The sequence below is a fragment of the Elephas maximus genome, chromosome 15, assembly GCF_024166365.1.
Source record: "Elephas maximus indicus isolate mEleMax1 chromosome 15, mEleMax1 primary haplotype, whole genome shotgun sequence".
NCBI classification, from domain to species: Eukaryota; Metazoa; Chordata; class Mammalia; order Proboscidea; family Elephantidae; genus Elephas; species Elephas maximus.
Window position 1 is genome coordinate 84704894 of NC_064833.1, and position 21462 is coordinate 84726355.

The following is a 21462-nucleotide window of genomic DNA, read 5'->3' on the forward strand; positions in this document are numbered from 1 at the left end:
CACACTTTCTATATTATGTAAAAGATACTGCATTTTATGAGTCATTTAGTGCCATGTGAGGTATCTGTGGACCCTGTATCATTTCCTTCAAACTTTCCTCGTCATTCTGAAATCCTTTATTTTCTGGTTGAAAGACTTACAATCTAGTCGTTTTTCACTAGTCTCCCCAGGAAATAAACTTCAGTACTCTGTGTTCTTCCATCGCATTATATTAGTTATTGCATATCATTCTATTTTACATCTAAACTACTTGAGAAAAAAATTTAAATAACTCTGGACAATAGTAAATTCTAACTGGCACAACTGAGGAAATGTAAACACTCTCCATCAAAACCATTAACGGTGTTTGTTGGATTTTTTTGAACATTTTATTGTGCTTTAGGTGACAGTTTACATAGAAAAGTAGTTTCCCAATCAGTAATTCATACTCAAATTCTTCCATGACATTGATTGCAATCCCTGCAATGTGTCAGCACTCTCCCTATTTCCTCCCTGGGTTCCCCATTTCCATTCGGACTGTTTCCCTGTCGCTCTCTGCCTTCTTATCTCTGGTTTTGGTAGATGTTGCCCTCTCGATCTCACACTCTACATGGATGTTATTGTTTATTTTTTAGCCCTGTTATAGGGTCAGTATCAGTTGGAATTGACTCAATGACAACGGATTTGGATTTTTGGGGGGATCTGTTATTTGGGTAAAAGGTGGATTCTGGGAGAGTTTCAGCTTAGAAGGTTGTCTTAGGGCAATAGTCTCAGGGGTTCCTCAAGTCTCTTTCAGACCAATAAGTCTGGTCTAATTTTTTTTTAATTTGGATTTTTTTTTTCCACGTTTTTCAGCGATTCAATCCGAGTCCCAGTCAGAGTGGTCAGTAGTGGCACCTAGACACCATCTAGTTCTTCTGGTCTCAGATTTGAGGAGGCTGTAGTTCATGTGGGATATTAGTCCTTTGGAATAATTGCTTCCTTGAGTCTTTGGTTTTCTTCATTCTCCTTTGCTCCAGATGGAGAGAGACCAATAGTTGCTTCTTAGATGGCTGCTCACTAGCTTCTAAGACCCCAGAGTTTAACGATTTTTTTTTTTTTTTTAACTTTTAAAAGGTATGGGGCTCAGTATTGCTTAAACCAAAACCATTATCATCAAGACAATTCCCTTGTAGTGACCCTGTAGGACAGAATAGAACTGCCCATTAGGGTTTCCAGGACTGTAATCTGTACAGAAGCAAACTGCCACATCTTTTTCCCATTGGAGTGGCCCACAACTTTTTGGCTAGCAGCCAAGCTCTTAACCACTGCACCACCAGGGCTCCTTCAGTGTTGGTTAGGTCCTAAGAAAACAAACATAATTACTTTATTCCATAACCTTGTTAGGAAGATAAACTTGGATATTATACATGCATAATGAGATGCATTATAATACAAAGTGGCCCATACCAAAAAAGAACAAACCCAGTGCCATCCAGTCAATTCTGGCTCACAGCGACTCTATAGGACAGAGTAGAAATGCCCCGTAGAGTTTCCAAGGAGCGCCTGGTGGATTCAAGCTGCCATCCCTTTGGTTAGTAGCAGCACTTAACCACTACGCCACCAGGGTTTCCGAAATGAGATGCCAAGTGAATGAGAGAGGCTTTCCTCTGCTAGAGAGAGTGTGACCTCAAGTACTACTGAACACCAAAAAAAAAAAAAAAAACCAGTTGCCGTCAGTGGATTCCAACTCATGATGATTCCATGTCTTGCAGAGTAGAACTGCTCCATAGGTTTTCCAGGCTATGACCTTTCAGAAGCAGATTTCCAGGCCTTTCTTTCAAGACAGCTCTGCGTGGATTCCAATGCTGACCTTTTGGTTAGGTGTTGAGCGCTTTACACTTGTGCCACCCACCCTTGAATCAGAAGAGGCCAGTGAAGGACTGGAGATTAATTTAGTTATAAAATATAGCATGCTTTGATTTTAGTTTTAAGATTTGGTATTGGAAAATAAATCTCTTTATCTGATGTTTTATTCTCATAGTATATAGAGAATTCCACCTGGAAAAAAAAAAAAAAAAACTCCAAAATCTTACCACGGTATTATCTCTGGAAATGCCATTTTTTTGTTGAATAATTTTTATAAGACTCTCATAAATTATGGATAGGATTAACTCTCTAGAGGATATTTTTCCCAAAGTAACACATTCTGTATGTGATTTGGACACATTACTACAAGATTTAGGACTCACCTACATAATATGAAGAGTCAGTAAACATAAAATGTAGTCAATGAAAATAACTGCAAACTTGAAAACAAAATGCTTTATGAAACCATAATTAAAGTGAAGATAGGTAATGTCGAGGCAAAAAAAGGAAATACTGAGTATGGTTTTTAATTACTGGTTAGGCCTTCCAAAGTAATTTGTGAAATTCAATGAGACAGTGAAATTAAATGTAAAGAGATAAGGACCAGGTCTAGGACACAGCAGGCCTTTCATAAATGGTAGCCATTGATATTATTGACGGCATTGGTGGTTTCGTGGTAGAATTCTTGTCTTCCATGCAGAAGACCCTGGTTCAATTCTAAGCCAATGCACTTTATGGGCAGTTCCACTCACCTGTCAATGGAGGCTTGTGTGTTGCTATGATATTAAACAGGGTTTTGGCAGAGCTTCCAGACTAAGATAGACTAGGAAGAAAGGCCTGGTGATTTACTTCTGAAAATCAGCCAATGAAAACTGTTGTGATCTGAATTCCATTGTGCATGGGATGGCCATTAATCAAAAGCCAACTTGAAGTCTGCTAATGAAAACAATTGACATTATTACATCAATTAAGTACAATGTTTTGTTCATGGACACACATTTTCTGGTCATTAGAGTATAGTAAGTTCCTAGTTCAGATGAATAGATTGTAATCTAGAACTATACATCAATTCATGCAGGATGTTTACTTAGACTACCTGGCCAAAACCAATTGTAAATAGCTAAAGCCAGTCACTAAAAGGGTAGTGCAGATGATAGGGTCCTGGGATGGTGATCCTCAGTGATCCCTTGTGAGAACTGAGGAAAAACAAACAATCCAGCCTGTCACTATAATTTTGGGGTTTTAACATTCTCTTTGTGTCTACCTTAACTTTCCTTCTAGACCAAAGGTTCTCAATCTTTGCCGCAAGTTAAAACCACTGGGAGCTTTTCAAAATCCCAACCCCTCAGGCCCCACCTTAGATGAATTAAATCAGAGTTATCTGGGGTAGGATCAGTCTTGGAGGAAGACAACCAGAATGCTCCTTAGAAGTGAGGATGGCGAGATTTCATCTTCCTTACTTGGGACACATTATCAGGAAAGACCAGATGTCCTAGATGTCTAGATGTCTGTCACGGATTGAATTATGTCCCCACCAAAATGTGTGTATCACCTTGGTTAGGCCATGATTCCCAGTATTCTGTGGTTGTCCTCCATTTTGTGATTGTAATTTTATGTTAAAGAGGATTAGGGTGGGATTGAAACAGCCTTACCAGGTCACATCCCTGATCCAATGTAAAGGTAGTTTACCTGGGGTGTGGCCTGCACCACCTTCTCTCCCTCCAGAGATAAAAGGAAAGGAAACCAAGCAGAGAGTTGGGGACCTCATCCCACCAAGAAAACAATGCCAGGAGCAGAGCACATCCTTTGGACCTGGGGTTCCTATGCAAAGAACCTCCTAGTCTGGTGGAAGATTGGTGAGAAGGCAGACAGAGAGAGAAGCCTTCACCTGGAGGTGATGCCCTGAATTTGGACTTTAACCTACTAGACTGTGAGACAATAAATTTCTCTTTGTTAAAGCCATCCATTTGTGGTATTTCTGTGATAGCGGCACTAGATGACCAAGACAATGTCCTAGAAAATGACACCAAGTTTGGTAAAGTAGAGGGCCAGCTAAAAAGAGAACCCTCAATGAGACAGATTGACACAGTGGCTGCAACAATGGACTTGAGTATGTCAGCCATTGTGAGGATGGCACAGGATGGGTAATGTTGCATTCTGACATACACGAGGTTGCTTTAAGTCGGAAATTGGGGGTTCAGGTTATCATATCACTTTGTGTTGAGTTATTTGTAATAGCTAATGTGCTAACTCGTGTGTGTGTTCTTTCTGTTTTCTGGATTGTATTGCCTTTTGTTTTGGCGTAACTTATCCACATTTTGGTTTACATCATTGTTTTGTATCAGTAACTGTAATAATATAAAGTTGAAGCTGTACTGCTGACAAGTCCCCTAGTTTTTATGGTCATGTGTCACATAATTTAAGTGTACCAGTTCTTAATGTGTAAAGGTATTGCTCTCTCAATAAACAATACAAAAAGTACTTCCTCCACAACAAATGGAGATAGGATCCAGGCATGAGTATTTTTTTAAGCTGCTAAGGTAACTCCATTTTCAAGAATCGTTAGAAATTACTGCTCTAGAAGATTATAAACTCATCTGAAGTAGGGACAGTTTATAATTAATTTGTTTTTATATTTCATACCTAAACACAGTATATAACATAGTGTTTTGTACTGCTCAGTGTGTCTTTGTTGAATAATGTACAAATGAATGAACAAACAGATGTGTAAATTCAGCCAGGATATGGAGTCATACATTCTAGAAATTGAGAAGCAGTGCAAAGTCTATTTTTCTATTTTCTAAATTAATAAGATTTGTGCAGAGGTTTAGCTACTCAATTTTCCCCAACTTTATCTTGGTAAAGGTATATCCATTCAATGTTTGATGGGCCTAGAGTGGAGCATTATAAAGAGAGCATTTTTTTCAGATTACACTGAGATAAGCTTCATAGCCTACTCTCTGTGAATGAGTGGGGTTGATAGTCTAGTCTAACCCATCATGCCACGCCATGCACAATCAGGCCACTTTGACTCCACGTGGAAGAAACCAGGCCCTTGATGAAGTAGAGGGATGTACAGGTGCCATGCATTTATGCTTTCTCTATAGGTAAAGTAGCAGGTATGCAGAGCAAAAGGGAGACATCATACCTTCCCTTGAGTTTTGAGATGTAGATAATGATAATACGGCTCCAGCCCTGAACCATTTCATATCATGCCCCTGATACTCCCAAGGTCATTGGGGAGAAATCGGCTATGGATTCTAAGAGAATTTTTAGAAATTAATTTTTGAAATAAGATGTTAGTTATAAATGTTGAATGAATGACAGAAATGTAAGCTTTGAAACCTTTAATGTAAACCAAAAAGGCTTCATTTTAATTTATTGTGGCAGGAAATATGCACAGGCACATTTTTAACATCTACAACCGAATTTTGAAAGCTGATGTCACAAACCACAAAACTTCATTTGACTATTATAACGACGTTTATTAGGAGAAAGAACATAATTTTTATTTCGTATTTTATTCGGTGCCTTGAAGGACTCTTGTGAATACGGAGCTTCCTCTCAGTCCAGCGGAAAGGAATACTTTTGTCTCACGTCTCCCTCCCCCCGCACCACCCTTCCATGATTTCAGTCTCCAAGGTAAAGAGAAAGCTGGATTTTCGCTACTTATAAAAATGCTGAAGGGGAGAAAACAATGGCTTAAGAGAAAGAAGATACAGGGGAGTGCAATGCAATGCTTAACCAACAGTTCCTAAAGAAATCATACACAGACCCCCACCAGTGTTAATTCTGTCACTCGTTATGGTATCCTCATAGATTTTTGTCCCCAAATCTCTCTGCTTCTACGTGACCAATGTCCTCTGCTGCAGAGGAAGCAACCTATCTCTGGGGAAGTTCCACAGAGTAATCGGCCATCAACGTGCACTACAAGAGTGTGTAGGGTGGCAGAGCGTTGAGTACCCTCCTCGGTGCCAGAGATAAGTAGAACAGATGAAGTGCTTCTCGGCTCTTTTGAAGGGTCTTAGGCCCTAACAGAAGCCCTGGTGGTGCAGTGGTTAAGTATTTGGCTGCTACCAAAAGGTTGGCAGTTCAAATCCACCAGCTCTACTCTGTCCTATAGAGTAGCTGAGTTTGGAAAAATTGGATGGCAATGGGTTTTCTGGCTGGGCCCTAATATGCAGGTGAGCTCCTTCCTTGGAAATCAAACTAAACAACCAAACCCATTACCTTTGAGTCACTTGCTACTCATGGTGACCCTGTGTGTTACAGAGTAGAACTGCTCTATAGTGTTTTCTTAGCTGTGATGTTTAGGTAAGCAGATCGTCAGGCCTTTCTTCCACGTGCCACTGAATGGGTTCGAATCTTTAATAGACAATCACAAACTGTGTCAACCAGGGACCCTCTTGGGAAGGTAAATAACTATGCCCATTCCTTTTTGTACTTCCCACCAAGGACAGTGGCCCAGGCATAAAATCTGTTGGACAGCGCCAAGAAACCCCAAACTATCCCAACCACCAGGAGACACAAAATAACAAGTTTCCAGTCTTGGGAGGTAAGTTGGGAAGACATGATTGGCGATTTCCTCATCCTGCCTACCGAAAGGTAAAAAGAGGAGGGTGACTGAGGGTCTTCTGCGGGCCTCCCAACCGCATTATTGGGGTCCAGCTCTAAAATGACAAGAATCCCACGAGGGGCAACGAGCAAACCCGCGTGTTTTCCCACTAGCTCGGATCGTGTGCTCTGACTCACCCTTCTGGTTTTTTGCCATTCCCCAAGGCAGCCTTGGCCTTCGCAAGTCCAAGAGGTACACGGATCAGGGGAGGTGCCTAGCTGGAGACAAGGGAGAGACAGACAAGAGTGGCCGACTCTCACAACCCATCCACCTCTAGGCGAGCAGTTCCGGTCCCTCGGACAGCTGCCCACTCACAGCGCACAAGGGGGTGGGGGGCGGCACTCCCTCCAGCCCGCTGCCTCGGGTCGCAGGCCCCCAGTAGCAGCGTTGCGCAGAAAAGCCACCGCTGCCAAGAACCCAGAGTGGGGGTGGGGGCGCAGTTACAGGGTGGGGACCGCCGCGTAGAGGGCGGTGGGCGCGGGGTGGGGCCAAGGCGGCCCGGGGGCGGGGCGCGCCACAGCGCCCCCTCGCTGCGCGGTTCCCGCCGGGCCCCGCGATCACTCCGGACTCCGGCTCCCCAGGCCCTTTGTGTGCCGCGCGCTGGCCCGGAGGAGCGCGGCTCGGAGCGGCGGAGGCTCCCGGGTCCCAGCGCCCCGGCTCCGGCCCGGTCGCCCTTCCCTCCTGCTCCTCCTCCGCTCCTCCCTCCACCGGCCCCTGGCCGGCGAGCCGCCATTGGGCCGCGAGCCGCCCGCGTCCTGCCGCGCACACCACCCCGCCCGGCCGCGGGGCGCTCGCCCCCTCCCGGGCCGGCCTCCTCCTCTTCCTCCTCCTGTTCATCCCCCTCCTCCCGGGCCTCCAAGGTGGAGAAAATAAACTCAAAGCAGAGCAACTCCGTGACTCCAATAAAACGCCCAAATACCTAGAGCCCGAGCGCGAGCGCGTGTGCCGGGCGGCGCGGGGCGCGGGAGGCGGGGATGGGGCGGCGGGCGGGCGGGCGGGGGACAATGAGCGCGTGAAGTTACCTGCCCGGCGGCGGCGGCGGCGGCGGCGGCGGCGGGGCCGGGAGCGGCGGAGCAGGCTGCGCGCTCGGCGCCGACGGGGGCGCGCCGCGCTTCGGGGAGAGTTGAGCGCTTTCCCCCCTCTTTTTTTTTTTTTTTTTCTTCTTCTTTTTTTTTTTTCTCCTCTTCTTCTTAAACAAACCACAAACGGATGTGAGGGAAGGAAGGTGTTTCTTTTACTCCTGAGCCCAGACACCTCTCTCTGGTCCGTCTAAGCTTGTTTTGCTGAACACTTAAAAAAAAAAAAAAAGAAAGAAAGAAAGAAAAAGGAGTTGCTTGATGTGAGAGTGAAATGGACGTGAGATTTTATCCGCCTCCAGCCCAGCCCGCCGCTGCGCCCGACGCGCCCTGTCTGGGACCTTCTCCCTGCCTGGACCCCTACTATTGCAACAAGGTGAACGCTCTGCTTTTGTTTCCGCCGGGGTCTGCCGCCGAGCCGGGCGGGGGGCGCGGGGCGGCGCGGCCGGCGGGTCGCGGAGCCCAGCCCGGGGCGCGCTCGTTCGCAGCCGCTCGAGCCTGCGAGCGCCTGGGGAGGAGTGCGGAGAAGCGCCGGGGCTTTCACCAGCCCCGCGGTAGTGCGGAAAGTGACACGATTTGCTCGGATTCTTTTCTGCCTGCTGTTCGCGACTCAGGACCCCTGCCTAGGTTTGCCTGGGGGCGTTTAAGAAAAATAAAGGCAAACCACGGAGTACTTTGGGGGTGTGTCTGGGGTCCCGGAATGGAGGCAGAGAGTAAGAGCATTCAGTTTATTTTCCAGTTTGCTCTTCTCCTCCCTCCCTCCCGCTCCCGGGCATCGCGGCCTCGTGGCCCAGCTTTCCTGCCTGGGATTAGTTGCTGCCGGGGAGCCGCCGGGAGTCGGGGTGCAGGGGCTGGGGGTACACCTCCGCCCCCGCCAGGAAAATTGCTCCACAACTCTTGTTTCTCCAAACTATCCGGGCGGCCAAGCCTCCTGTTCGCACGCCAGGGCGCAGCGGGGCAGCGGGTTCACCGTTTGGGGCACGACCTGTTTATGGGGTGCGCGCGGGAATTGCAAGTTTGTTGGGCGATGGGCGAAAGCGCGATGTGCACTCCAACGCTGCCAAGTCGGCCTGGGGCTGGAGGCCGGGTCCCGGACTGGGCTGTACCGCCCGCTGTCCCCGGGTGCCAGGCCTCGGGGACCCAGAGCGAGGCTGGCGACGCCGGTGGCCCGGGGTGGGGACGCCGGCCGGGGCTGCTGCGAAGCGCGGCTCTGCCCGCGGATCCGACAGTTAGGGGAACGTAGGGAGGGAGTTACTCTCAGGGCGTCTCGAACCCACTGCCCGGAGAGGGAAGACGCGCTGGGACCCGGCTCCCAGTGCAGCCGCGGGGCGTCGGCGGTGCCCGCCTGGGGCTTGTTGGACGTGTCTAAGCAGTCCCGCCAAATGAACGTAGGCGGGGAGAACTGAGTTCTCTGATACTCCGGGCGGGCGGTTTAGACGCCGGATTCCTTTTTGGGTAGTAAGCCTGCCAGACATGGCCCCTGCGGGCACTGCCAACTCGATCCCGCGGAGAATTTCGCAGGAAAAAATCGTTGGGGTTCGCAACATTTGCCTTGTGGCGAGTCATCTTCAGTTTTTCCCCCCCCTCCTTTTACGTGATACAGAGGTATCTGGCGCGCTGCATCCTGAGCCCCGGGCTCAGCACCACGCGACCAACCGAGTCTCAGCCCCAGTCTTGGTCAGTCGGGACACACACACACACACAACACACCACACACAACACACCCACCACCTACCGCACACACAGAGCTGTGAGTTAAGTGAACCACATACATCAGCCCCTAGAGAAGCGCCTTGATGCTATGTACAGTGTGAGACCCAGGAAAAGGGAAGCGCTGTGTGTCGCTGATGTTTCGGCAAGTTTGCAAAGAGGAATATCCAGTCTTGTGCAAGGCAGAAAGGCTTTTCATCACCCAGGGAGCCCTTTAGCTAGGGGTGAATTGGAAGGTACGTGGAACTTTGGGAAGAGCAGAGGAGTTTGTGTGTTGCAGTTTGATTTTTTGTTGATAACATGGTTATTTTAGTCTAAAATCTGTTCTTCCTTTATAAGCAAGTATTATTTGTTTGTCAACATTTTACTTTGCTTATAACACGACTACTCCTGCTAATACAAATAACAATAAAACAGCAGCCTGGTCTCGAAGTGTCAAGACTTATCCCACAGCCCTGACGGGAACCAAAAGGTCAGAACCATTTTGGCAATCAAAGTAGACAAATCTTATTAAATTTAACAGTGATTTTAGTCTCTAAAAAGAAGGTAATGACTTGGATACACATTTCACTTGTCATTCTTGAGATAGTAGGGTCAGATTTAATTTGAAAGTTAAATGCTTTGGAAAATCAGGAATTACTTCTATATATTAAATCATTTCCAATTAAGTGCTTTAAATAATTTTACTGGGCTGTGCCGTGAATTGAATAAATTAATTTAGAAAGTCTTCAGAATTTCTTTACTAGCTCATTGAAGTTCCTTTTAAGTCACACCATGTATGAAGGAACAAACTGTTCTTTTTAAATGCAAATTAGCCACCTTTTCTATGGACTGGTTGCAAGTCTGCTATTTAACTTATCCAGGGAATAATAGATTTTTAAAAATGCAAAGTCATAAGACATGCTTATAATAGATGGGAAAGACTTTATGTAAATGTTTCTCACAGGACACCTTCTCCTGCTCATCTCGGTGTAGCGGTCTATCAAATACATTTGTCACTGATCCCTGATTACATTAAGGGGGTTGGGGAGGTTTGCTAGGCCCCAGAAAGCCCAAGGTCTTGTGCTTTCTACTCTGTCGTGATAAGGGTTGGTACAGAATTTCTGTCCAAGTCAGCTCTTCCAGTTGTTTAGAATAGAGTCAACTGGCATTCACTTGTGATGACTCAAGTGGATTTGCTGGGATATGGAAGAAAGGAAGAAGTTTGGAAGATGTGCAGCAAGAAATCTGCATCTTCGTGTAGGAAAAACACGTTGCGTCAGACTTCCCCAAAGAGACAGGATTGCCAGGTCAACCTTGTCCTCTTCAGAGATGTGATGACCATGTAGTTTATTACAGGAAACACTTTATCAGGTTATTTGTTTTTAATTGAATAATAAGGGCATAAATTACTAATTTTAAACTTGTCAACAGTTTACTGTTTAAAGTTGGTTTGCTAAATCCCAAAAGAAACAGTATCGTGTGCTCCAGTATCATACGGTTGTAACCTGTAGCTTCCCAAGGATTTTCCACATCAGAAGAGACCCTTAGTGAGAAAATGAATACATTCTTCCTAGAGCTTTGCCATACTAAAATCTGACTGTTTTACTCTGCTGACACTTTCCAGCACCTCCCTGCTTTAGGGATAGCCAAAATACTACTTAGATTTCTCATTTAAATAAACTCCGGAGGAGGAATTTTTTGGGGAAACATTTTAATCTCCTATTGCTCTATTTATTGTCCCAGCCCATTACATTATGAACGTATCACTATGCAAACTGGCCTCCATTTTCACATAGCCCATTGAGAGAGAGAAGTGAGAACAATGCCAATGATGTTGGTTATGGCAACTGTGAGGGATCTCTTACACAAACAGCCAGAATGGATGGCATGTTGCTGTATATAGCTCAGCCTTGGAAACAGCAGTGTTGCACACAGACTGGACAGACACTTGGAAGCTGGAGATAACTGTGTTCACCTCTCGCAACTTGAAGCATGGTTGTATTCGACATTGAGAGAGATGGATACCATAGCTGAGTTTCATCTAATTAAGACTATTTTAAGTAACACTGCATCCCTTAACTGAACCGAATGTTACCAAAAAAATTGGATTAAATGAGCTCAGTAGTTCAATACAGCCCTATTTTTTGTTCTAGTTGAGGATGTCAGGTCATCAGTTTAGATATGTACCTACGGAGTAATAACAGTACCTTTCAGTTTTCTTAGTGCAGTGTCATTTCTAAAGATTGTTTTCACTGATTTGATGCTAAATTAGGACAAAGAAGTGGCATTTTTTCATTTTTACAATGATGTGATGTGTTCAGTTATTGCTCAGTATCTGCCCACATAAGGAGTAGTAATACAGTTATGTTATGACATAGCTAATGACAGGCCGCTGACCCCGCCAGCAGTGGGAGAGGGAACAATGGTCTTCACTGTTCCCAGTGGTTGCTTTTGTGGAATCATGTCCTGAATCTTTCTTGGCTTGATTAGAAACAGAGACGTCCAAAACAAATCCATGCTTAATACTAGTTGTGTTCAGAGTAAAGAATCCTGGGCGTTTGGAATATTGGGCTTTTGTCATCGAAATAAGGCAGGACAGTGCATAATATTTCTGTATCAACACGGGGGAAGGACCTATTTGTGATGAACTCTGCTTTAAATGGCAGGGCAAGCATTAAACATTTGATAACTTTTAAGAAAAACAGGATTCATTGTCCTTTCTGCAGAATCTCCTCTGAGCTTATTTTTCGATACAGAGTGCATTATGTGTTGTATTTCACCGTGGTAAAACTCGTCACTTCTAAAATACAGGATCTGCAAGCACATTAAGACGGAGTCATGATTCCTCTTTTAATTAATAAATGTGAGGAAAAGGAGGTGGATGGGAGGAGAGAGGAAGGGGAGGGCCATATGCAATTTAGAGCATCATGCTTGGCTAGTCCTGCCTCCACCTCCGTAACTTCTAGGACTTCAGGAAATTCATAGTGGATACTTGGTACACCATTAGTGTAGTTCAGACTCCTGCCTTGGGAGTTTCATTTAGTTGGCACCTTTCATCAGTTTTGAGGTCTTACATAGGCTTTAAATACATTTATAGGTAAGAAAGAGAATAAACTAAGGCATTATACAAAAATCTCAAGGTAGCTATCCTTAATTTGTGGAATATTTCAGTGCCACAAATTCCAGTTTAAGTGCCTATGCAAAAATTTATAGTTAAGAGCTTTGGTGACATCTGACGATATCTTTAACATAGCCTTTTCCTGTGAGGTTTAGTGTTTTCGCAGTTAATCACATATTTTAAACATATGGAATGATGATATTGAAGAGCATTTTGATATTTTGTTGACTTAGAGACTCTAAACTGATATTTAAATATTATCTGACAGTTTATTATAGGCTTTTTTTTTTTTTTTTAATGACTTGATTTTAAGGGGATGAAGAGCAGTGAGAAAAAAAAGTATGGCACTTGAACCTGGAAGAAGGAGGGAAATTACCAAGTTTAACAATGTCTTCCCTGGCAACAAAATTGGGTCTCAAATTTTGGTTTTGGTGTATAGGACTATATCTTGTGGTCATACTTTTTTTTTTTTTTGCGATGTGCTCAGTTCATGAGAGGGATAGCTTAGAAATTTGGAAGAGCCAAAAAAAAAAAAAAGTTATTTAGCTGCTGAGGATGATTTATTCTAGTGCTTTCCAACCTTCTGCTAAGACACTAGAAAGTTGAAGAGACCCTGGGGATATTTCTCAACAACTGGTAATCCTTCTTTTCCTGGTTGAGGCCTGCCTTCAGCATCAGGTGTATTTGTGGGTCCCCACCCCCACATGTGTAGTACCCCCAGCTTTGGAACACCCTTGCCCTTGCTGTCTGCTCCTTGGTCTACGTCTGAACCTGGGAGGCCTGTGGCCTCTAGTATGAATTCTCCGCCTCCTCTGCCGTGCAGTTTGCCCTTGCAGTCAGCTGCCTACGCCGCCACGCTCCATCTTGGACTCATGATGGATGTAACCTGACCCTATTTTCATTGGAATCTACCAGCTTTCAGGCCCATATTCACTTTTTAAAATTCAGAATTATTTTGTTCTCCTTCCCCCATCCTGAATCAATGGCTTAGAGGCATGTAGTAACAGCTTAAAAAAACATATGCAGAAGGGAAAAATACTTAAGACTGGTATTTCTAAGCTATCATAGTTGTGGTTTTTTTTTTTTTTTTAACATTTGATACACAGTGAATTTAGAGCGCAGAACAAACCCCCTGAACATCCTTTCTCAGTGAGAAAGCTTTATTTTGACTCCAAAAGAGATGAAAATGGGACTCTGATCTCCTGGTCTTTAGTTGTCATACAATATGTAGCCTATGAATTAGAATACTACTTATTCTCAGAGTAGAACTGCCCTGTAGGGTTTCCAAGGAGTGGCTGGTAGATTTGAACTGCCCACCTTTTGGCTAGCAGCTGACCTCTTAACTACTGCACCACCAGGGCTCCAAAATAGACATAGATAACTAAAATGGGAATAGTTGTCCAATCAGAACTTATTGAACTAATCAAATTGAGATAACTTATCACTCTATATTTTAGCTACCTGAATGGGGATCCCAACATTTCTGGGAAATCGTAAGGTAGAAAGTTTTTCTTATGTTTCAATAAAAATGAAATGTAATTTTCTTGTGTTGAGTAAATGTTTATTAATAGTGATATTTTTCAAACATTATCAATTGTTGTTTGTTGAAGATAAAACTTACATTGTATGCAATCAAATCCAAGGATTTACAATTTAAACTTTTAGGAGAAAACAAGGATTGTAGCAAATTGTAGTTACTAATAAAACCAAACCCATTGCCGTGGAGTCCATTCCCAGTCGTAGTGACTCTATAGGACAGAGTGGAACCGCTCCATAGAATTTCCAAGGAGCGCCTGGTGGATTTGAACTACTGACCTTTTGGTTAGCAGCCATAGCGCTTAACCCCTAAGCCACCAGGGTTTCCATAGTTACTAATACACAGTTACAAGTTAATACTTAGTTACTGAAACTAATACTTAGTTACTAAGTTAATACTTAGTTACTAATACCTTAGAATGGTAGCTGTAGTTCTTGCCCACAAGAGGCTTTCAGTTAAAATGGTTTGAATGTTTGAATGCCCCCTTATTTATTAAAATTTGCATGTTTACATGAGGTGTTAGTTTTTGCTATTTTAGAGAGGCCTTCTTACCTTTCACTTATTTGCATGTTGAAATTATTAATGTGTTCTCAGTTGGTCTTTTTCTTTGGAGGGGCACTTTTCAGGACCAGATAGTCTGTGCTTCTCCGTGGCTGAGGGGACAGCACCGGGGAGTGAATTGTGTTCACTGGACTGTCCACTCTGAGGCTGGAATGCCAGGATGATCCAGCTTACATCTGCCCCGATGAATTTGAGAAATTTCTGTTATAAACCATGCATGCCAAGTTCCATCCCGAAGAGCAATTTCTCATTAAAATCAGTTGAGTTATAAACTGCTTAGAACTGTGGTTTATAATGGAAGTGCCAACAGACTGTTAATTATAGCAGTTCTTCCATAATACTTTGAGACATGGAATTCACATTAACCTGAATGAGCTTTTCCTGGTTATAGCGTGTTTCTCCCTACAGCATTCATTTTGAAAATGGGAACATTATATTGTTCTGTGCTCGGATGTTTATTGCGCAGCAGAAAAGACCAGAGGGAGAGAGAATGCCAGAAAGAAATGTCCTGCTTTCTCATGAAAACCAAAAAAACCAAACCTACTGCCTTCTAGTAGATCCCGACCCATATCAACACTATAGGACAGAGTAGGACTGCCTCATAGGGTTTCCGAGGCTGTAAATCTTTACTGAAGCAGACTGCCACATCTTTCTCCCGCTCCCAGAGCGTTTTAGTTTGATTTATGGCAAGTTTCCCTTACTTGATTAAAAAATGTAAAGTTAACTTTAAAGAGCTATTTTCAGATTTCCATTATACTCATGAAAAATAACCATTGATATAAGTTTATAGTACCAAAGGTCTTGAGACCATGTCACTACTAATGCTTTTGCATTGGTCCCTTTGTCACTCTGGAGTTTTAAATGGTCGGCTCTAACCAGGTATTTATTGTTTTTCATTCCTGAGTTATATGCTTTTATGAAATTGTCCTGAAAGAATGCCCAATTAAACCAAGTCTTGGTTGGTAAGGAGTCTTGCTTGTGGCCGAGAAAATAAAGTGTATTTTCAGTTACCAAGTGGTCTTGCAAGTTGTTCGTATCTAATTCAGATTAGTAACAATGTCAGCTTCAGTATAATATACCTTTTGATCGAAGAAATCTTTGACGCTCCTTTGCGTATGTGTGTGTATGTCTATGTTTCTCATGGTTCTGGGCATATTTCTGGCCATACATGCATGAGAATTTATCATAAGTGGCAGAACACACCAATGTGTACAGTAACAACAAAGGAATTCAGCATGGCTAATACAAATGCCTGATTCCCATTCCTTTTTAAGAAACTGCCAAATATCATGGGAAGAGGTGTTTTCAGAATGCTAGGGTTTTTACTAGCCATATTATTATATAATAAGACTAAACGACCAGATCTTTTTGAGGAAAACTCATCCTCCTGAAGAAAAGACCTTTTTTTTTTTTTTTTTTTGGTGACTGTAAAAGATGAGTGTGCCCTTAAACCTGTGTTGATTTACTCCCTAAGCAAAGTAAACAGATCCAGGAAAGGATATGATCCCCCCCTTCCCCTCCGCTGCCCGTTCACTTTAGACAGCCTGACTTCATTCTATAGCTGGTAAGAGCTCTGACGCTAAGACCTTTACTCCGTCTGTGTCCTGAGCTTTCATGTATTCAGTAAAGAAAAAAATAAATGGTATTTGTATCAAGGAAGCCTTACGAGAATAAGGAGTCAACAGGTAGATTATTTTGAAATCCTGTGGTGAAAGTTGTCCAGAAACTCAAAGAATGGTGCACCTTAGCAAAATGTCGTACACTCAGCCCATTTCTTCTATTTCTGCTACCCAGGTGGAATGGATGTGTTTTTTTGAAGTTGTAGACTAGTTATTCCTTTAGGAAGAGAGAGAAAGGGATGACCTTTTTGGCAGATCAGAGATGACTTTGAGTAAATGGGGTGTGTGGCAGTACAGTCCATCAAAGCTCCTCATCCTTCCCATAGTGGTCCACCTCCCTCCTCCAGGCACAGGGCCTCTCTTTGAGAGTCAGAGCACCTAACTAGAGATGCTGTTGATGGGAACATAGCCTAGTGTGCATTGTTAAAAATAAAATAAAAGTTGAGCATAATTGCTAAAGAGGGAAATACTCTCCTTGTAGATTCTGACTTAAGTAAAACAAATTTGCCTCTCCGTTGTTGTTGCTAGCTGCCACTGACTGTGGCTCAGACTCATGGCAACCCCCAAGTGATGGAGACACCATGGACAACAGGACGAAACACTGCCCAGTCCTGTGCCGTGCCCATAATCAGTTTTGGATCAAACCGTTGAGATCCATAGGGTTTTCACTGGCAGCCATATTGTCAGGCTGCTCATCCTAAAGTCCGCTGAAACCTGTTCAGCATCGTAACACCAGCACCAGCTGAGGGGCAGGTGGCAGCTTTGCATGAGGTGCATTGGCCAGGAATTGAACGGGGGTTCCCACATGGAAGGAGAATTCTGTCACTGAGTCTTCACTGTCTCATTGCTTCTCTGTACCTTCCTCTGATATATGGGTAAGACATGCAGAATATAATGTGGAAGATTAATTAATGGATGGGCCAACTGGGTCTAAAGATAGTCCAATTACTTTGAAAGAGTATCTATGTGCTGCCTTATTTCCTTAAGTCTTTTAACTCAATTAAATGGTTAATTAAAAAATGATAGCTAAAGTGTTATATGCATTGGCATTTTCATACCATTGGAAAACCCACTTCTTCCTTTCTATGCCACTGTGCCTCAGCCTATAATGCCAGCAACAATTTCATAAAGAGAAATGTTCGTTGTAAAGAGGCAGGATAACCTTTCAACAAAAAGTATATTTTATCATTTGGCAGATGCAGTCATGAACATTAATCATAGAAACCTGCAGATAGTAGAAGCTTAATATCAAAGCTAATGATTTATTTTATGTTAATGACTTTCTGCCAGGGCATAAAAGACCGTTCATAATGGACTCTCGGTGCTGTGTTCAGCTACTAAGGCTAATGGCATAACCTTTCCTTTCCCCAAAATTAAGCTTTTTGAAGTAAACTTTGCTGTTATTTTTCATGGTAACTTTCCCAAATTTACTGCAAAAACTAATCTTTTAAGAACTACTTTAAAAAAAGGGGAGGGGGGAAGAAAAATCCCAAAGCACACGCTCCAGTTCAGGAACCGGTTTACGTAACTGTGGAAGGAAGCATGTGTGCTCATATTCATGAACTTACAATGCTAAATAATTTTTACATCAGCCGTCAGTGACACGGTCTGCCTTTTGAGATTCCACTCCTCTAAGTCTGCCCCAGAGCAGAACGTGTTTTCAGAGATTACCAACCAATAATTAGCTAAGTGCTAGTAAAACATGGAGTTTTTCACTGGGAAGTTCTAAAAATCATGTTTATAATTAGTTATAACCAACATTATATTTCAGTAAGAGATAATTTGCCCACTAAAGTTCACGTAATGTGCTAATCATGTCTAGTGGTTAATAAAGGCCTCCGATCTCACTCCCCTGATGGCTATAAAAGGCTATTATATTCATGGCAGCAGTTCAGGTACAGCTGCTGGGTGTTAATAATGCATCGTTGTCCCCCTCATCAACACAGCAAAGGTCAGCGCCCCTAAGCACCTAAACCGCCTTGGCTCTTTCCAAAATATTTATTAACACCTGAAAAGCCTATCTTTTCATTCTCTTTAGCCTCCAGTTAATTCCACCGAAAGCTACTTGTGTGATAAAGGTTTTGTAACCTAAACTAGGTTATAGAAGAGATTAAAATATATTTATACTAACCGTCTCCCATAAACATGTTTTTATTTCCACAGTCATTGACTGAATTAGTGTAGGGTTGTTCTAGCCACAAGTCTCCCCCCTCCCCCTTTGTTTTTATTATGAAGTAGGTAAGTTCCGGAGCGAGAATATTATCAGATTTTACGTGTTATTTAAGGAGCTATTCAGAAGAAAAACAACTTTTCAATTAAAGTAAACAGAAGGGATGGAGCGAGAAAGGAAAGGGCTATTTAACATCTGAATAGGCAGAAAGGAATCGGCTTAGTTTATGGATCTGGTACAGTAGTGAAATATTATTTTCTTAATTGTTCTTTTGGCATAGGAAAGCAATCATAGTAAAAGCTTCTTAAGCCATATTTCGTGCACACAAAGAACATATTCACGTGGGATTTCCATTTTGCTAGAAAATCAGGCAAATCAATAAGCCAGCACTGATCTGCATTAAAATTAGGTAGACAACAATTTATAGGCATAGTGACAGTGGAGTTGTCTTGATTCCCTGGGTGAGTGTTTAAGATAATCCTTGCTTTTGTGCCCTCAGAGAGAAGCCAAAATGTTCAGTGAACAAGATCTCATTTTCTCATCTTGTGTTATTGTCTTCTGTTTTCTCTTACTCATTCTGGTAACCTTGTGTGTGTGTGTGTGTGTGTGTGTGTGTGTGCGCGTGTTTCCCTTTATGTTTTGGAAACCTTACATGTTTTAAAGAGGAGAAAAAGAAATGAAAGTCAACTCTGTTTCCATCACCAAGAGAAACGCAGAAGGAGAAGCAGCGGGAGGAGCTTCTATTTGCGCAGTGCATAACGTACTATGGTGCATTTGTCATGCTTTAAATATATAATGGAGACAATAAAATATGTACAGGCACAGTCGTGATCTATGAAGTCTCTGGCTCCAGTGCCATTGTTTGTACTCTCTACGGTTGTCATACATTGTTCTTTGCACATCATACCCTTAGAGCAGACTTGACACAATTTCTAGCTTTCAGCCCTGCACCGTTTTCCTTGCACAGTGTACATGAGTTTGACAGGGTGTGCTGAGGACAACCCTGGCAAGCAATTGATATTTTGAAGTGGCAAGTGTTTCAGCAGCTGCCTGCTTGCAAAAAAGGAACGATAAGATATACTGTATTGTTAGTTTCAGGGAAAGCATTAAGGTTTAAGCTCTGTAAAAATGTACACATTATTCGCCAGTGGTGAAGCAAGTCTTTTATGCTTCTTAGAGCTTAGCTCGCCGGCTGATGTGAACTAGAATGACATTGGTCAGTAAATGAATGGGAGTACTTTGAATTTGAACTGCTGCCAATTTTGCACCAACAAAGGAACTGACAAAGGAAAGATTGTATGTGAAATGCAAAGCACAAGCAATGTTTGTGGGGGCGGGACAAGGGAAGGAGTGAGAGAGAAACCCACACAAGAGAGTATTCTTTAACACATGCTTGTCATGATACCAAATAGTTAAAATAGCCATTTTTCATGGCTCATCAACTACACACCTAAGCTATTTCATCTAATATGCTTTGGGAAACCTGTTGTATACATACATACTGGCTTGTAGAATATGTTCATGTGGAATCTAGAGTGTTTTTCTAAATATCACACTGTGCCCTGAAGGCCTGTTGGCAGAATATCAGAGTTGCCCACTGCTGGAGTCCCCAGCTCTCTATCTGGTAGTGGGAGATTGTAGTTGAATCAGTTCTGGCACTTTCCGTGTGTAACGTTCATTAGTAAGGCAATTTGTCATGACTGTAATGGTCAGGATGCGTCTGCTGTCTCAGGTACAGAGCACGATAAGCCAGAAGACAAATATTTCAATATCTGATAGTATTAACTCGTTTCAAATTTGTCCTCCAAGGTTAGTTGCTCAAAACAGACACAGCAGCAGATTAACAAGCCTGCTCTATTCAATTTTAGTGGGCCCTGTTTTTGTGGATTTATGACTTTAAAGCACACTAATATGCTATTATGAAGGGCACAGTCTCTGATTATGTGTTCAACAGAAACTAAGTTATGAGCAGAGTACCCTTCTGGGTTCATCTGGAAAGAATTTATGGGCATAATATTTTCTATAGAGCTCCATAAATTGCAAGGAGTGACGCGGACAGTATTTCTAACATGCTAAATATCCTCCTTATGATTAAAAAAAAAGTCACAGTCCTATTGGTTTATAAACTGGTCGGCCACTTTCCAAGTTAGTTCAGAGATCCAGTCCATTTGAAGAGTTTGAAAATCCTAGTGAAAAGCTTCAGAATGAATTAACCACGTCCCGTTTTGCCCAGTAAACCCCTTCGTGAGATCATTGTTTATTGTTCTAGATGGGAGAAGTTAAAAAGATTCCCCGAGTTTGAAAGGTTAGAATTTTTTCCATAGCTCATATTTTCTAGGTATTACATCACATAGCATGCCATACAAAATCATTCTGACACATTTTCATTGTTAATGAAAGGCCCTCAAAATTCAGACCATAATGATTTCTTAGAAACTGAACCCAATCTTGATTAAAAAAAAAAAATTCGCTCTTGCTAGTAACAAAAGCTGTTACTGTTTAAGTTCCTGTTCAGCGGTTAGTTGGTACGCTTCACTGAGTGTTGTCAAAAAGGCTTTCCTCGTGATTGACAAGCCGGCAGGAATGTGAATGGAGATTTTAATTGCGTATCATGTGTGCATATCAGAGTGAGTGAATTCAGGACTCTGCTTAGCTCCATATCTCTGCAGGTCAGCCGTGCCAAAAAATGTTCTTTTATGCGCAGTTTTTCCAAAAAAGAGAAAGGTGTACATGTATTGAAGCCATTCTTTACTCATTTCTGAAGTGAAACACTTGTGTTCCCTTCGCTGTGGAGTTTGAAAGTAGAACAAAAATCCACTCTGAGTTTTCTTTCTCTTATTCTTTGCACTTAGAACACACTTGGATGATGTACATTCTTTTCAGTTGCAAGTTGGGAAAAGTCTGCCAGAACATATTTTTCTTATGGCACTTGCTATACGACGTGTGTTTATCTTTCTCCCCACCCCCCCGCAACCCAAAGAGTACTTTGAAGAGAAAAAAGAAAAAAATCTAAGCCAGTGGAAAACTTTACTGAGGTCAATTGACTTTTCAATAACTTGCAGCCTTTAGAGAAGAATTGGGGGATGGGTGGGTAGAGAAGAAAGGATATTTTTCTGAGCCTTAGGAGGGTTCATAAAAGTGTATCTGAACCCTTTTAGCAGGAACACGGTGCTTATTATAAAATGACATTAACAAATGTACGAATGTTCATTTCTTAGAAAAGCAGCTTTTTAGTTGAAAACTTAAA

The 21462-nt window shown here is 42.7% G+C and overlaps 1 protein-coding gene across 1 annotated transcript in view; it reads left to right on the forward strand.

Annotated features, from left to right (window-relative positions):
- Positions 1-7539: 7539 nt before the first annotated feature.
- The window catches only part of TOX (thymocyte selection associated high mobility group box), a 364544-nt gene continuing 350621 nt past the window's right edge, over positions 7540-21462 (forward strand). Inside the window, exon 1 of the mRNA XM_049854467.1 lies at positions 7540-7894. Within this exon, the coding sequence (XP_049710424.1) occupies positions 7793-7894 (102 nt within the window). The 5' untranslated portion in view covers positions 7540-7792. The remainder of the gene's footprint in view (positions 7895-21462) is intronic.